Raw genomic sequence first — 18,493 nt, forward strand, 5'->3', positions numbered from 1 at the left:
GTGAATTGTCTGTTCTGCATATATCTGTTTTTTCCTTATTTATTTTGTGTCTATTATTCAGGATATCAATCTCATTACGTGTGTGTATTATTATATATAGAGAGAGAGGAGCATGCGGAGCATGTGTTTGAGTGTGAGCCTGAGAGAGCAGATACTTTCTTACGATATCTCATGTCTTTTATCATCTAAATTTTTCATTTTTTAGTTTTATATAGCTATGGCTTATGACTTTCTATCTTACATAGGAAAGTTTTTTATACTCCAAAGATTATTTTTAGAAGGTAAATTTTTGTTTTACTTTTGGATCTTTAATCTTACCTGGTAAGAGTTTTTCCCAGAAAGTTAACTTGCATTGTCTCAATACTTACCTACCAAGTAGTCTGTCCTTTCCCCACTGATTTGAAATATCTCCTCTCTTATATATACTAAATTCCTTTGTACACATGGCTCAGTTCTGGTTTATTTTGTCCCACTGCTTTTATTACAGTATGTAAATTATACTTTATAGTTATGTGCCCTTTTATTAATTCTTTTGTAAACCTTGGTTGATAGTGAGTAAGAGCATGGATTTTGGAACCAGATGTTGTGAATTTGAATCTCTGTCCCACGAGTTTTTTGCTGTGTGACCTTAGGCAAGTTATTTAACTTCTCTGAGCCTCAGTTTTCCCATTAATACAATAGAGAGGACGATAATAACAGTACCTCATAGGATTATAGTGAGGATTAAATAATTTATGTAAAGCTCTTAGAACTGTACCTGGTGCATAATCATGTTTATTTAGTTCTTTTCTGTATTTCAGTGACATGTTATTGTTTTCCTCGTCAAGATTTTGAATGTTTCTTGTTTTTTTGAACTATTCTATGCTTTTTGTTATTGTGGATGGCAACTTTTTTCATTATATTTTCTAAGTGATTATTGCTAGTATTTTGGAAAACTGTTGATTTTGTATGTTGATCTTTCTGAAATTTCTTAATCACTAATAGTTTACATTATGTTCTTGTGTCATATACATGATAATTTACTAGGTAAATTATTATCTGTACACAATGATAGTTTTATTTCTTCCTTTGCAGTATTATTCCCTCTTTTTTTCCCCTTTGGCTAGGAGTGGAGAATAGCATTGAGTGGTAATGTATCAGGCATTACCATCTTTCTGTGTTTCACCCCTAAATAGAATATTTGTTGAGATTTCTATCTGATACATATGCATACATAGTTATATTTAAACTGTTCTGTCCATCATGTTATCAGTTATATTAGTGACATTGAAACAATTGGAGTTTTTCCCTCTTTCTGCATAGTGTTAATCAACATGTTGAAGTTTTGTAAGAACCTGCCCATTAAGCCATCCAGTTGGGTATGAGGAAAGGGAGTAAAGGCTTTTCAACTCCTTTTATTAGGACGTTAGTCTCTTTCAGGTATTATACTGCTTCTTGAATCAATTTTAATAGCATTTTCCAAGGAAATTCACCATTTCGTCTAGCTTTTCACATACTTGGCATAAAATTGAACATGGTATATGTATCATAGTGTTAAATCTCATCCATAACTATTGTTGTGTCTTCTTTATTGTTGCTAATGTTGTTTGTCTTTTTTCATCTCCCTTCACTTCCTCTCTCCCCGTTCCCATCAGATTTGCCAAAGTTCTGTCTATTATGCTAGTTTTTTCAAAGAGTTAGCTTTAGTTTTATCAAAAAAGTCTTACTTTTTCTTAATTTTTGCTTTTGTTACTAATCCTTCTATTTAAAATTTTTTTTAATTGAGATAGAATTGTAGAATTGACATAAAACATTATATTAGTTTCACATATACAACATATTGATTGAATATTTGTGTATATTGCTGAATGATCACCCTATTAAGTCTAGTGAACATACATCACCATACATAGTTATACAATTTTTTTCCCTTCTACTTTCTTTAGTTTTTTGTTTGAATTAATTGAAAGCTTATTTTCAATTTCTAATATGTAGACTTAACAAATTTTCTTCTGAGTATCATATTGGCTCTGTAGCTGGTACTTAAAGCTGTCTTTTTCCACTACCCATTGCATATTTCTTTTTTTTCTCAGCAAGTATCTCAGCTATTTGATTCTCTTGAGTACATACCTAGGTGTAGAATTGCTGAGTCATATGGTAAATTTATATTTATCTTTTTAAGAAACTACCGTAGTGTTTCCAAAGTGGCTGTATCACTTTATATTCCCGTCAGCAGTGTTTGAGGGTTCTAGTTTCTACATATCCTCATCAACACTTGCTATTGTTTCTTTTTATAAATAGCCGTTCTAGAGGATAATATGAAGTGGTATCTCATTGTGGTTTTAATTTGCATTTCCCAAATGACTAATGATGTTGATTATCGTTTCATGAGCTTATTAGCCATTTCTGTATCTTTTTTGGTGAAATAGCTGTTTAAGTGTTTTGCCCAGTTTTTGATTGGGCTGTCTGAAGTTGTAAGAGTTATTAAAATATACACTGGATACAAGCCCCTTATCACATATGATTTGTAAATATTTTCTCCTAGTTTATCTTTTCATTTTCTTAATGGGGTCTTTTTTTAAAATTGTGATAAGAACACTTAACATGAAATCTACCCTCTTAAATTTTTAAGTGTATAATACATTATAGTTGACTGTAAGTACAGTGTTATACAGCATATCTCTAGAGCTTAATCTCTTGCTTAACTGAAACTTTATGCCCATTAACTAATCACTCCTCATTTCCCCCTCCTCTCTGGCAACCATCATTCCACTGTTTAATTCAATGAATTTGACTATTTTAGCTGCCTCATATAAGTAGAATCATGCAGTATTTGTCTTTCTGTGACTGGCTTATTTCACTTTGCATAAGGTCCTCAAGGTTAGTCCATGTTTTTGTACATTGTAGAATTTCCTTTTTAAGGCTGAATAATGTTCCATTGGAGGTATATATCACATTTTAACCATTCATCTGTTGTGGAAACAACCTAAATGTCCATCATCTTGGCTGTAGTGAATAGTGCTGCAATAAACATGGGAGATCTTGATTTCGCTTCTTTTGGATAAATACCTAGAAATAGGATTACTGGATTATATGGTAGTTCTATTTTTAATTTTTTGAAGAACATCTGGACTGTCTTCCATAGTGGCTGCACAGTTTTATATTCTCCATAGTAGTGTACAAGGGTTCCAGTATCTCCATGTTCTCGCCAGTACTTATTGTCTTGGGTGGCTTTTTTTGATAATAGCCATCCTGACAGGTGTGAACTGTAAATAAACTCATCGTAGTTTGGATTTACATTTCCCTGACGATTAACAACATTGAGCTTTTTTCGTATACCTATTTGCCATTTGCACATCTTCTTTGGAGAAACGTCTTGTTCCTCTGCCTGTTGCTTACTTGGATTATTAGTTTTTTTTGCTGTTGAGCTGTAGGAATTCCTAATAGATTTTGGAGATTAACCCTTTTTCAGATACATGGTCTGCAAATATTTTCTCCAGTTCTGTAGGTTGCTCTTTCACTGTGGTGATTGTTTCTTTTGCTGTCTGGAAGCTTTTTGAGTTTGATGTAGTCTCAGTTGTTTATTTTTGTTTTAGTTTTGGTGTCATCCGTGAAATCATTGCCAAGACCAGTGTCATGAAGCTTCTTTTGTATGTTTTCTCGTAGAAGTTCTATAGTTTCAGGTCTTACATTTGAGCCTTTTTAATCTGTTTTGAGTTGATTTTTTAAGACGAGTTCAATTTCATTCTTTTGCATGTGGATATCCAGTTTTCCCAATGCCGTTTGTTGAAGAGACTATCATTTCCCCACCATGTATTCGTGGCACACTTGTTGAAGATCAGTTAACTGTGTATGTGTGGATTGATTCTATAGACTTGTCTTTTTGTCGATACCATACTCTTTTGATTACTGTAACTTTGTAATATATTTTGAAATTAGGATGTGTGATGCCTGCGTGAAATGGTGTCTTTTGAATTGTGAAACTTTTAAATTTTGAAGTCTATTTATTATTTTTTAAATAGCATGCTTTTGGTGTCATGTTTAAGAACTCTTGTCTAATCTTTATCTGTTTCTTTCAAGTGTTTTATAATTTTAGCTCTTATATTTAAGTCTAATCCTTTTGAGTTAATATTTGTGCATGGTGTAAGGGTCTAAATTCATCTTTTCCCATGTGGATAGCCTGTTTTCCTAGTGAAAAGACTATTCTTTTCCCAATGAATTGTGTTGGATCCTCTGTCAAAGATCTATTGACTATAAATGTAAGGGTTTATTTCTGGATTCTCAAGTCTGTTCCGTAGATCTATATAATCTATCCTTCATATACTAGTACCTCACTGTCTTGACTACCTAAAGTTATTGAGTTTTGAAATTGGAAAGTGTCAATTCCTGACAACTTTGGTCACCTTCAAAATTGCTTTGGCTATTCTAAGTTATTTTAGTCTTCTAGTTAGCTGAGTTGTTTGGAAGAATATCTCTAAACATTTCTTAGCAGGTAGTTTGCTTTTAGTAATACTACTGCATTGTGATCAGAAAACATTGTAGTAATTTCTGCTGTTTGGAATTTACTGAATTTTTTTTATTCTTAGTATGTGATTATTTTATGAATATTCTATGAATTTTTGAAAATAATAGTCTTTCTTAGGACCATGTTCTACATTGTCAATTAAAGCAGCCTTGATACTTGGTTTTTCAGGTTCTATGTATCCTTCCTATTTTTGGTCAGTTTGGTCATTTTGGTTTTGATAGTCTTATACTGGTCTCCCACAGTGATTGCACGTGTGTTAACATTTGTTAATTTTATTCTTTTTAATAGTTTTTGTTTTCTGCATCTCAGTGCTGTGTTATTAGATGAATTCCTATTGTCTTCTTGGTAGATTGTTCCATTTATTACATAAAATATCCTTCTTCTGTTTAATAGTTTTCTTCCCTTTTAACCTTGATTTTATTTTGTCTGAAATTTAAATTGGGCATCTTGTTTTGTTTTGTTAGCATTTATCGGATTTGTTTATCCTTTTGTCAAACAAGCCTTCAAGTGATAACGGCATTCCTACTGTGCTATGGCTAGAATATTATAATTAAATTGTTTAATATGCATTTAATTTTTGGTATAGTCATGTTAGTAGAGGAAAATCTTACTTTGCGGTATTATTTTAACATGGCTTTTTTCTTTAAAAGATGGTCTGGATTTCTATTATTCCTCAAAACAACATGCTCAGAAGATGGTAGAATTTCTTCAGTGTACGGTTCCCACTAGGTATGTTTTGAACGTACATGTGATTAAATCCAGGGAACTGGGAATGAACTTAGGTCATGTCCATTCTTCAGGCTTTGGCATCCTATCTTAAAATATTAAAATTATAGTAGGAATACTTACACAGTTAGTAAGCATTTATTGGATTAGCCACTTTAAGGGAAGTATTAGCCAAAGAGCATTAACAATCTCTTTGGGGAGCTAGACCTCACCCCACAATAGTAAGCACTGTAGTACTGAACCACTGGTTGAATGTGTTTAAATAAGCGAGAAGAAAAATGGGGGTAGAGGACTTTGGGGAGAAGCTTCATGGAAGAGGAAGAACTTAAGCTCATAAAATGGGGAAATTTTCGAAAGTAGAGTTTGTATTGAAAAGTGAGATTAGTGTGAACAGTGACTTGGGGCAGGCATTAGTGTGGCTTTTAATGGGTGCTATATGTAAACTAGATTGGTCTAAGCCAAGGCCATGTTTTGGAGGTTTTCAGTAGGTAAAGTTGAAAATAGGTAGGGTGCAGTCAGATTGGTGAAGGTTTTTAAATGAAGTGGATGTAATGAGGGTTCACCATAGCAGGCGTCAGGAAGCTGTTTCAGACCTTGGATAGTAATGATTTGATTTGATGAAAATTTATATTCTCGAGACTATACAAGTAAGGACCTTTGTTTTTTTTATTACGATTAACTTTTTCTCTTAACAGATACAAAGCCTCACAGAGACTGATCTCTCAGGATGTCCATAGTAATACATACAATTACAAAAGCACTTTTTCTGTGGAAATTGTTCCAATATGCAAGGTACTTTTTCTCATTTAATTAATCCATGTCCTTCTTAATTGGTTTATATGTAATTATTAGGTCCTGGTTTCCTTCTGGGATTGGTTAAACATTTAGAAAACTTCCTTCTTAATGATTTCTGACACATTTCAGCCGTGTTAAAAAGATGTTTGAAAGTAATCATGCTTAAAATTATAAAGTTTTGGTGTACTAATTAAAAGGCCTGGTTGCAGTTTTTATGGTGCAAATTCCTTAAACTTTGCGATCCTAGTGGACACTTGACAGTTCTGTGAAACTTTGAATACAGGAAATTACTTTAAAATAATTATCAGTGAACCACTTTGTGGAATATATGCAAACTGGATTTTGGCATGATAAAATTAAACAGTATTGTGGAAAGGAGATCATAGAATTATTTTTGTGATTTTTAAAAAAATTTATTTATTTTTGGCTGTGTTGGGTCTCCGTTGCTGCACGTGGGCTTTCTCTAGTTGCGGCGAGCGGGGGGCTGCTCTTTGTTGTGGTGCGCGAGCTTCTCATGGCGGTGGCTTCTCTTGTTGAGAAGCATGGACTCTAGGCACGCAGGCTTCAGTAGTTGTGGCTCGCGGGCTTTAAAGAGCAGGCTCAGTAGTTGCGGCACATGGGCTTAGTTGCTCCACAGCATGTGAGATCTTCCTGGACCAGGGCTCGAACCCATGTCCCCTGCACTGGCAGGTGGATTCTTAACCACTTCGCCACCAGGGAAATCCCTGTGATTTAAAAAATATAATCTGAATAACACTTAAGACATAGATTATCATTTCATTAATTGTACTAAGGTAAAACTCTGCTTCAAAAAATATAAATGAATTAAAATTCAACAAATAGTTATTGAGGATCTGTTGTATAGAAGGCTGTGTGTTAAGGATTATGTAGTAGAGGTCACTGCCACGTAGGAACTTGCATGTCCATGTTTAAACCACTAATAATAAATGCCATAATTTATTGTGAGCATTCTACATAAAGTTATTATCTCTTATATTATACTTACTATTATAAGTATATTTCACCTTTTCAAGTCTCACAACAACGGGAGTAAATCATATCATCATTTGAAGATGAGGAAGTTGAAGCTTGGGGAGGTTAGATGACTTGCCCAAAGTTACATAACTACAAAATAACGAAGCCAGGATTTGTGTCTAGGTCTGTGACTCCGAGGCTTTAAAGTTATCACTAATTTATGGTGTAGCACAGTACCAGGGATGAAATGATGGCTTAAAACCAAGTCAGCAAATTTTTTCTGTAAAGGGCCAGATAGTAAATATTTTCAGCTTTTAGGCTGTATAATCGGTTTTGCAACTACTCATCTGTGCTGTTGTTGCACAAAAGTAGCCATAGATAATGGGTAAATGGAGGGCTGAGGCTGTGTTCCAGCAAAACTTTATTTACAAAAATTTGGCCTGAGGATCTTATTTGCAGACTCCTAGTTTAAAACAGTGAACATTTTCCTGGTGCAAAACTGGGGAAATATGAATCTAAGGGTGAGGGCATATTTAGGCCATGTGTATTAAGTGCTCTGAGTGACTCATACAGGTATCTGGATGAATACACAGTGTAAAGAAGTTTTTTCATTAATCTTTGGAGACTCTTACTAAATTAAAAAAAAAAGAAAAGAAAAAGGACTGAATAGGTGCCATTAGGGAGGCACAGAATGTCCCTTCAGTGGGGGAGCCTTGTGAATAGATACAGCTTAAAATATAACCCAGATCCTCTTTATATTTTAATAACAGCTTAAAAACAGATAACCACATTGGTGGTAATATCTCCTGATGCACACATAGGCATATGTGCTTTTAAGGGGGCATTAGATCTTTGATTTCATATTGGTACATGTAGACAAGAAGGAGGAACACGTGGCTCCTCTGAAATTAATTTTTTTTTTAATAATGGTTATGTTGTTTTAAAAAATTAATTTATTTTTAGCTGTGTAGGGTCCTCATTGCTGCATGAGGGCTTTCTCTAGTTGCGGCGAACGGGGGCCACTCTTCGTTGTGGTGCGTAGGCTTTTCATTGCGGTGGCTTCTCTTGTTGCAGAGCATGGGCTCTGGGCGCGGGCTTCAGTAGTTGTGGCGCGCAGGCTTAGTTGCTCCGCGGCATGTGGGACCTTTGCGGACTAGGGGTCGAACCCATGTCCCCTGCATTGGCAGGTGGATTCTTAACCACTGCGCCACCAGGGAAGTCCCTGAAATTAATTTTTATAGAGATTAAATGAAGTCACAAATAGATTAGAAAATCACTCTCCTTCTGGTGTTTATAATACTTTGCTTGGAATGTACACTGTATTAACATGGAGTAAAAAGCAGGCATTCACACTTCAATAAAATTGAAACAAACAATAGTTTGGTGACTAAGATCTGTAAAATATTTTTTAAAGCATTTTTATTAAGACAGATATTCCCATCTTAAGGTGTAGCTTATTTTCTGTTTCTTTAAGGTCTGGTTCTTTTTTTTAGGCCCTTTGTTGATACATAGAATTAAAAATGACATTTTGGTTTGGGCAAATGCACTTGGATCAGCTTTACATTGATGAGTGTTTATTGGAGACTGTTACTTACGATTTCCTTCACACTAAATGTTAGTTCTTATGCCTAGGATAATGTTGTTTGTCTGTCTCCAAAACTGGCACAAAGCCTGGGAAACATGAACCAGATTTGTGTGTGTATTCGAGTAACCAGCGTCATCCATCTCATAGATCCAAATACCCTACAAGGTAAGTTTTCGAAATTATTTGCCTTGACGGTTCTCTCCAGCAAGCAGTAATAATTTGTTAATGTTGTTAATTTTATCAAACATTCTTAGTAACATTGTTTTAAAAAACTACTGTACAGTGGTTAAAATTTTTACCGTACAGCGTTTTAAAATACTGGAATTTTTAAAGCTTTTAATAAGTTATCCTTGTATTTTTTTGTTTGAAGAAAGATTTCTGGGAACTTTTAAATTTTTATTAGTTGTATTCCATTTAGAGTATAATTGCTTTACAATGGTGTGTTAGTTTCTGCTTTATAACAAAGTGAATCAGCTATACATATACATATATCCCCATATCTCCTCCCTCTTGCGTCTCCCTCACACCCTCCCTATCCCACCCCTCTGTGTGGTCACAGAGCACCGAGCTGATCTCCCTGTGCTATGCAGCTGCTTCCCACTAGCTATCTCTTTTACATTTGGTAGTGTATATATGTCCATGGCACTCTCTCACTTCATCCCAGCTTACCTTTCCCCCTCCCTGTGTCCTCAAGTCCATTCTCTATGTCTGCGTCTTTATTCCTGTCCTGCTCCTAGGTTCTTCAGGACCTTTTTTTTTTTTTTGATTCCATATATATGTGTTAGCATACTGTATTTGTTTTTCTCTTTCTGACTTACTTCACTCTGTATGACAGACTCTAACTCCATCCACCCACTACAAATACCTCCATTTCGTTTCTTTTTATGGCTGAGTAATATTCCATTGTATATATGTGCCACATCTTCTTTATCCATTCATCTGTCGATAGACACTAAGGTTGCTTCCATGTCCTGGCTATTGTAAATAGAGCTGCAGTGAACATTGTGGTACATGACTCTTTCTGAATTATGGTTTTCTCAGGGTGTATGCCCAGTAGTGGGATTGCTGGGTCGTATGGTAGTTCTACCATAGTAGTGATAAATGGGAGTGTTTCCTTAATTTGTCTTTCAGATTTTTCACCATTAGTGTATAGGAATGCAAGAGATTTCTGTGCATTAATTTTGTATCCTGCTACTTTACCAAATCCATTGATTAGCTCTAGTACTTTCCTGGTAGCATCTTTAGGATTCTCTATGTATAGTATCATGTCATCTGCAAACAGTGACAGTTTTACTTGTTCTTTTCCGATTTGGATTCCTTTTATTTCTTTTTCTTCTCTGATTGCTGTGGCTAAAACTTCCAAAACTATGTTGAATAATAGTGGTAAGAGTGGGCAACCTTGTCTTGTTCCTGATCTTAGTGGAAATGGTTTCAGTTTTTCACCGTTGAGAACGATGTTGGCTGTGGGTTTGTCATATATGGCCTTTATTACATTCGGGTAAGTTCCCTCTATGCCTACTTTCTGGAGGGTTTTTATCATAAATGGGTGTTGAATTTTGTCAAAAGCCATTTCTGCATGTATTGAGATGATCATATGGTTTTTATCCTTCAATTTGTTAATATGGTGTATCACATTGATTGATTTGTGTATATTGAAGAATCCTTGCATTCCTGGGATAAACCCCACTTGATCATGGTGTATGATCCTTTTAATGTGTTGTTGGATTCTGTTTGCTAGTATTTTGTTGAGGATTTTTGCATCTATGTTTATCAGTGATATTGGCCTGTAGTTTTCTTTTTTTGTGATATCTTTCTCTGGTTTTGGTATGAGGGTGATGGTGGCCTCATAGAATGAGTTTGGGAGTGTTCCTACCTCTGCAATATTTTGGAAGAGTTTGAGAAGGATAGGTGTTAGCTCTTCTCTAAATGTCTGATAGAATTCACCTATGAAGCCATGTGGTCCTGGGCTTTTGTTTGTTGGAAGATTTTTAATCACAGTTTCAATTTCAGTGCTTGTGATTGGTCTGTTTATATTTTCTATTTCTTCCTGGTTCAGTCTTGGAAGGTTGTGCTTTTCTAAGAATTTGTCCATTTCTTCCAGGTTGTCCATTTTATTGGCATATAGTTGCTTGCAGTAATCTCATGATCCTTTGTATTTCTGCAGTGTCAGTTGTTACTTCTCCTTTTTCATTTCTAGTTCTATTGATTTGAGTCTTCTCTCTTTTTTTCTAGATGAGTCTGGCTAATGGTTTATCAATTTTGTTTATCTTTGCAAAGAAGCAGCTTTTAGTTTTATTGATGTTTGCTGTCGTTTCCTTCATTTCTTTTTTATTTATTTCTGATCTGACCTTTATGATTTCTTTCCTTCTAACATTGGGTTTTTTTTGTTCTTCTTTCTCTAATTGCTTTAGGTGTAAGGTTAGGTTGTTTATTTGAGATGTTTCTTGTTTCTTAAGGTAGGATTGTATTACTGTAAACTTCCCTCTTAGAACTGCTTTTGCTGCATCCCATAGATTTTGGGTGGTCGTGTCTTCATTGTCATTTGTTTCTAGGTATTTTTTGATTTCCTCTTTGATTTCTTCAGTGATCTCTTGGTTATTAAGTCGTGTTTTGTTTAGCCTCCATGTGTTTCTATTTTTTATAGATTTTTTTCCTGTAATTGACATCTAGTCTCATAACGTTGTGGTCGGAAAAGATACTTGATATGATTTCAGTTTTCTTAAATTTACCAAGGCTTGGTTTGTGACCCAAGATATGATCTATCCTGGAGAATGTTCCATGAACACTTGAGAAGAAAGTGTATTCTGTTGTTTTTGGATGGAATGTCCTATAAATATCAATTAAGTCCATCCTGTTTAATGTATCATTTAAAGCTTGTGTTTCCTTATTTGTTTTCATTTTGGGTGATCTGTCCATTGGTGAAAGTGAGGTGTTAAAGTCCCCTACTATGATTGTGTTACTGTCAGTTTCCCCTTTTATGGCTGTTAACATTTGCCTTATGTATTGAGGTGCTCCTATGTTGGGTGCATAAATATTTACAATTGTTATATCTTCTTCTTGGATCGATGCCTTGATCATTATGTAGTGTCCTTCTTTGTCTCTTGTAATAGTCTTTATTTTGCAGTCTATTTTGTCTGATATGAGAATTGCTGCTCCAGCTTTGTTTTGATTTCCCATTTGCATGGAATATCTTTTTTCATCCCCTCACTTTCAGTCTGTATGTGTCCCTAGGTCTGAAGTGGGTCTCTTGTAGACAGCATATATACGGGTCTTGTTTTTGTATCCATTCAGCCAGTGTATGTCTTTTGGTTGGAGCATTTAATCCGTTTACATTTAAGGTAATTATTGATATGTATGTTCCTATTCCCATTTTCTTAATTGTTTCGGGTTTGTTGTTGTAGGTCTTTTCCTTCTCTTGTGTTTTCTGTGCAGAGAAGTTCCTTAGCATTTGTTGTAAAGCTGGTTTGGTGGTGCTGAATTCTCTTTTAGCTTTTGCTTGTCTGTAAAGGTTTTAATTTCTCCATCGAATCTGAGATCCTTGCTGGGTATAGTAATCTTGGTTGTAGGTTTTTCCGTTTCATCACTTTAAATATGTCCTGCCACTCCCTTCTGGCTTGCAGAGTTTCTGCTGAAAGATCAGCTATTTACCTTATGAGGATTCTGTATGTTATTTGTTGTTTTTCCCTTGGTGCTTTTAATATTTTTTCTTTGTATTTAATTTTTGATAGTTTGATTAATATGTGTCTTGGAGTGTCTCTCCTTGGATTTATCCTGTATGGGACCCTCCTTGGATTTATCCTGTATGGGACCTTCCTGGACTGGGTTGACTATTTCTTTTCCCATATTAGGGAAGTTTTCAACTATAATCTCTTCAAATATTTTCTCAGTCCCTTTCTTTTTCTCTTCTTCTGGGACCCCTATAATTCGAATGTTGGTGCATTTAATGTTGTCCCAGAGGTCTCTGAGCCTGTCCTCAATTCTTTTCATTCTTTTTTCTTTATTCTGCTCTGCAGTAGTTATTTCCACTGTTTTATCTTCCAGGTCACTTATCTGTTCTTATGCCTCAGTTTTTCTGCTACTGATTCCTTCGAGAGAATTTTTAATTTCATTTATTGTGTTGTTCATCATTGTTTGTTTGCTCTTTAGTTCTTCTAGGTCTGTGTTAAACATTTCTTGTATTTTCTCCGTTCTCTTTCCAAGATTTTGGATCATCTTTACTATCATTACTCTAAACTTTTTTTTCAGGTAGACTGCCTATTTCCTCTTCATTTATTTGGTCTGGTGGGTTTTTACCTTGCTCCTTCATCTGCTGTGTGTTACTCTGTCTTCTCGTTTTGCTTAACTTACTGTGTTTGGGGTCTCCTTTTCGCAAGCTGCAGGTTCGTAGTTCCCGTTGTTTTTGGTGTCTTCCCCCAGTGGCTAAGGTTGGTTCAGTGGGTTGCGTAGGCTTCCTGGTGGAGAGCACTGGTGCCTGTGTTCTGGTGGATGAAGCTGGATATTGTCCAGGGCAGTACTGCGTCTGGGATGTGTTTTGGGGTGCCTGTTACCTTATTATGATTTTAGGCAGCCTCTCTGCTAATGGGTGGGGTTGTGTTCCTGTCTTGCTAGTTGTTTGGCATAGGGTGTCCAGCACTGTAGCTTGCTGGTCGTTGAGTCGAGCTGGGTCTTAGCGTTGAGATGGAGATCTCTGGGAGAGTTTTCGCCGTTTGATATCACGTGGAGTCGGGAGGTTTCTGGAGGACCAATGTCCTGAACTTGGCTCTCCCACCTCAGAGTCATAGACCTGACACCCGGCCGGAGCACCAAGACCCTGTCAGCCACGTGGCTTCTGGGGCCGCCAGTGTAGGTGAAAGTATAGGTGGAGTCTGAGTATCTGAAATCCACCTCATGGGTTGCTGCTGCTGAAACCCTGGAAGCGGGCTCGGACACTCTGGGCATTCACCTGGGACTGCATTTGATGGCTTTTGAAATACTTCAGTTCTTTTGTTCTTTAATGCTCTTTGTGTATTCTTAGTTGCAGATATTGATGGCAACACTTTTTGGAGTCATCCTTTCAATAGTTTATGCCATCCCAAACAGCTAGAGGAGTTTATTGTTATGGAATGCAGCATAGTCCGAGATCTAAAACGCAATGCAGGTGCTGGAATGATATCAAAAAAGGTAAGTTCCATCCTGCTTACCTCTCCCTAGCCCCCAACTTACTGTTTTAGTGTCCCTCTCTCTTTTTTTTGTTTCTTTGTTTTTTAAATTTGTTTGTAATTCCAAAATGTGGTTCCAAAGAAGCTAACAGCACATTCAGTTAAAAATGCATTCTGTGTTTGTATGCCATTTGCTTTTAACGTGTGGTCATTGTGGTGAAAACTATCAGACTTACACTATCTAGTAAGTTAACTTTTTCTCTTTAATATTGGAAAAATTAAAAAAATACTATTATGTAAAAGCATTTCCTTTCCTTTTGTACAGAAGGACCAAATGACAAGCTTAACCCTCTCTTGCTTTTTAAAAAATTTCAAACATTTTGAATTAAATATATATATCATCAGTAAATACTGAATACTTCAATAATCATCTCTAAAACATAGAAACATTTTCTGTATAATCAAAGTACTATCATACATATAAACTGCATAGTTTGCCAGATTTCCTTATTTGTCCGAAAGTGCCTTTTATGGTTTGTTCAAACCAGTGTCTAGTTGGGGACTGTATATTGAATGTGAATATTGTACCTCTTAAATATTTAATAACAGCCCCCCCCTTTTTTTTTTCTAATTCATTTTTTTATGATACCAACTTCCTAATGCAACTAGGGCATTTATTTATCTTGTGGATCTAGTCATATTGTTTCCTCATGATGTCAGTTAACTTGCTTTGTAATCTCTTATAGTTCCTTTAAACTGGAAAATGGATCTAAAGTCTTATTTAAGTTTAGGTTAATTTTTTTTTGGCAGAACATTTCAGAGGTGATGCTACGTACCTTTTATGATATATCAAGAGGCAAGTAATGTTTGGCTGTTTATCTGATAGCCAGGTCTCTCCATTGTAATTTATGAATTTTTTCCTTTTGCTACTACCCTGCCTCCCTTCTTCCTTCCTCCCTCCCTCCCTCTCAGATCACCTCAAATGTAGCCAGTAGGAGCCCCTTCAGAATAGTTTCTATTTCCTTCAAAAAAATTTTTTTTAATGACTTACTTTTTTTAGAGTACTTTTAGGTTCACAGCAAAATTAAGAGGAGGTAAAAGATTTTCTGTATACTTCTTGCCTCCACACATGCGTAGCCTCCGCCATTATCAAATGCCCTTCTCCTGCCAAAAGAGTGGTACATTTGTTACAATTGATGAATCTACATCGACACAGTGTAATCACCCAATGTCCATATTGTACATTAGGATTCCCTCTTGGTATTGTACTTTCTATGGGTTTGGACAAATGTATAGTGACAGGTATCCATCACTATGGTATCATGCCAGATATTTTCACTGCCCTTAAAATCCTCCGTGCTCTGCCTGTTCATCCTTCCCTCACTCCTAACCCCTGGCAATCATTGATTTTTTTGATACTGTCTGTATAGTTTTGCCTTTTCCAGAGTGTCATATAATTGGACTCATACAGTCTTTTCATATTGGCTTCTTTCACTTAGTAATGTGCATTTAAATTTTCTCCATGTATTTTCACGGCTTAATAGCTCTTTTTTTTTTAAGTGCCAAATAATATTGTTTTGATGTGCCACAGTTTACTCATTCACCTACTGAAGAACATATTGGTTGCTTCCAAGTTTTGGCAGTTATCAATAAAGTTGCTATAAACATTCTTTTGCATGTTTTTGTGTGGACATGGGTTTTCAGCTTCTTTGTGTAAATACCAAGCAGCATGTTTGTTGGATCATTTGGTAAGAGTATGTTTAGTTTTGTAAGAAACTGCCAAACTGTCTTCCATAGTAGTGGCATCATCTTGCATTCCCACCAATAACGTGTGAGAGTTCTCCACATCTTCACCAACATTTGATGTCAGGATTTTGGATTTGTCAGTGTTTAGGGCCTTCCTAATAGGTATATAGTAGTATCTCATTGTCATTTTAATTTGTATTTCCCTGATGACACATGATGAGGAGTATTTTCTCATGCTTATTTGCCATCTGTATGTCTGTTTCGGTGAGGTGTCTGTTAAGGTCTTTGCCCCATTTTTTAATCAGGTTGTTTTCTTATTTTTGAGTTTTAAGAGTTATTTGTATATTTTGGTTAAAAGTCCTTTGTCAGATATGTTTTTTGCAAATATTTTCTCCCAGTGTGGTTTATCATCTTATTCTCTTGACACTGTCTTTCATAGAGCAGAAGTTTCTAATTTTAATGAAGTCCAGGTTATCAACTATTCTTTCATGGATCCTGCCTTTGTTACTGTATTGAAAAAGCCATTGCCAAACCCAAGTTCAGCTAGATTTTCTCCTTTGTTATCTTCTAGGAGTTTTATAGTTGTGTGTTGTACACTTAGGTCTATGATCCATTTTGAGTTAATTTTTGTGAAGGGTGTGAGGTTTGTGTCCAGATTGCCTTTTTTTTTTTTTTTTTTTTGCGTGTCAATGTCCAGTTATTCTAGCACCATTAGTTGAAAGACTGTCTTTGTTCCATTGTATTGCCTTTGCTCCCTTGTCAAAGATCAGTTGACTGTATTTATTTAGGTATATTTCTGGGCTCTCTTATTTTGTTCCATTGATGTATAATATTTGTTTATTCTTTTGTCAGTACCACACTGTCACGATTACTGTAGCATTATAGTAAGTCTTCAAGTTGGGTAGTGTCAGTCCTACAGCTTTGTTCTTCTCCTTCAAAATTGTGTTGACTGTTCAGAATCTCTTGTCTCGGTATAACTTTAAAAGCAGTTGTCGATATCCACAGACTATCTTATTGGAATTTTTTTTTAATTGAAACATAGTTGACATACAACAGTATGTTATTTTCAGGTGTACTACACAAGTGATTTGATATTTTCATGCATTATGAAATGATCACCCTGATGAGTCTAGTTACCATCTGTCCCCATACAAAGTTATTACAGTATTACTGACCATATTCCTTATGCTGTAATTATGCCTCTGTGGCTAAACTTGTTGGGATTTTGATTGGAATTGCATGAATCTGTAGGTCAAGTTGGGCAGAACTTACATCTTGACAGTATTGAGTTTTCCTGTCTGTGAACATGGAACATCTCTCTGTTTTAGTTCTTTGATTTTGTTCATCAGAGTTTTGTAGTTTTCCTCATACAGATCTTATACATATTTGGTTAGATTTACACCTAAGTATTTCATTTTTGTAGGGGTGCTAATGTAAACGGTATTTTTTAAAATTCAAATTCCACTTTTTTATGTTGGTATATAGGAAAGTGACTTTCGTTTATAACCTTGTATTCTATAACCTTGCTATGTTCTGGGAGCTCTTTGGTCCGTTTAAATTTTCTATGTAGATGACCATGTCATCTGCAAAGATAAGTTTATTTTTTCCTTTCCAATTTATTTACCTTTCATTTCCTTTTCTTATCTTTTGTATTAGCTAGGGTTTCCAGTAGGGTATTGAAAATGAGTAGTGAGAGGGGACATTCTTGCCTTGTACCTGATCTTAGTGGGAAAGCTGCAAGTTTCTCACCATTAAGTATAATGTTAGGTTTAAGGTTTGTTTTTTTTTAATAGATATTCTTTATCAGGTGGAGAAGTTCCCCTCTATTTCTAGTTTACTGAGAGGCTTTTTTTTTTTTTTTATCATGAATGGCTGTTGGATTTTGTCAAATGCTTTTTCTTTATTGATATCATCATGTGATTTTTTTTCCTTTTTAACCTGTTGATATGATTGATGGGCTACATTAATTTGATTTTCACATGTTGAACCAGCCTTGCATACATGGGTTAAATCCCACTTGGTAATGGTGTACAGTTCTTTTATGTTTTGTTGAGGATTTTTGAATCTGTGTTCATGAGAGATTGGTCTGTAGATTACTTTCCTTGTAATGTCTTTGTCTGGTATTGGTTTTAAGGCAATGTTGACCTTGTAAATGAGTTAGGAAGTATTCCCTCTGTTTCTGCCTTCTGGAAAAGATTCTAGAGGAATGGTATAATTTCTACCTTAAATGTTTGTTAGAATTCACCAGTGAATCCATCAGGGCCTGGTGCTTTCTATTTTACTAATTATTGACTCAATTTCCTTAATAGATATAGGTCTATTCCTTTGTCCTTTTGACATGACTTTCTTAGTCTTTGAAAGCATCCTTACTTTGTGGGACAACACCACAACATTTAGGTGTTCCAAAATCACATTGTGTAATTCCTACCCCATATCTGAAATCAGGTGTTTCTTCAAGGATGTAAGTCTGATTTCTTCTACTATAAAATAGTATTTAGAGGCCCCCCCCAAACCGTATACTAACAGTGCTCATTTCTATTGAGGTAATATTGTGTCTTGAGACAAAAAAAAACTTCCGATAACTTGAGAAAATCAATGGGAATGGGAGAATTACTTTTCATATTTTTCTTTAGAATAGAAAATTTAATAATATGATTAAGAAAAAACGTTTAGGGCTTCCGTGGTGGTGCAGGTGGTTAAGAATCCGCCTGCCAATGCAGGGGACACGGGTTCGAGCCCTGGCCTGGGAAGATCCCACATGCTGTGGAGCAACTGAGCCTGCGCTCTAGAGCCTGTGCTCTGCAACAAGAGAAGCCAAGACAATGAGAAGCCCGCGCACCGCAACGAAGAGTAGCCCCCGCTTGCCTCAACTAGAGAAAGCCCATGAGCAGCAACAAAGACTCAATACAGCCAAAAATAAAAACAAATTAATAAATAAATTTATTAAAAAAAAAAAAGAACAAACGTTTATCATTTAAGCACCACCACTTCCCCTCAGGCATATATAAAACTTTCTTTGCTTTC

At 35.6% G+C, this 18,493-nt stretch overlaps 1 protein-coding gene across 1 annotated transcript in view; it reads left to right on the forward strand.

Annotated features, from left to right (window-relative positions):
• Nucleotides 1–13,790, forward strand: part of NMD3 (NMD3 ribosome export adaptor) — a 28,995-nt gene extending 15,205 nt beyond the window's left edge. Inside the window, exons 8-11 of the mRNA XM_036849492.1 lie at nt 5,155–5,233; nt 5,926–6,022; nt 8,633–8,750; nt 13,600–13,790. Coding sequence (XP_036705387.1) covers nt 5,155–5,233; nt 5,926–6,022; nt 8,633–8,750; nt 13,600–13,775 — 470 coding nt within the window. The 3' untranslated portion in view covers nt 13,776–13,790. The remainder of the gene's footprint in view (nt 1–5,154; nt 5,234–5,925; nt 6,023–8,632; nt 8,751–13,599) is intronic.
• The last annotated feature ends 4,703 nt before the right edge of the window (nt 13,791–18,493 follow it).

Source organism: Balaenoptera musculus, chromosome 4 (assembly GCF_009873245.2).
Source record: "Balaenoptera musculus isolate JJ_BM4_2016_0621 chromosome 4, mBalMus1.pri.v3, whole genome shotgun sequence".
In the NCBI taxonomy this organism is placed as follows: Eukaryota; Metazoa; Chordata; class Mammalia; order Artiodactyla; family Balaenopteridae; genus Balaenoptera; species Balaenoptera musculus.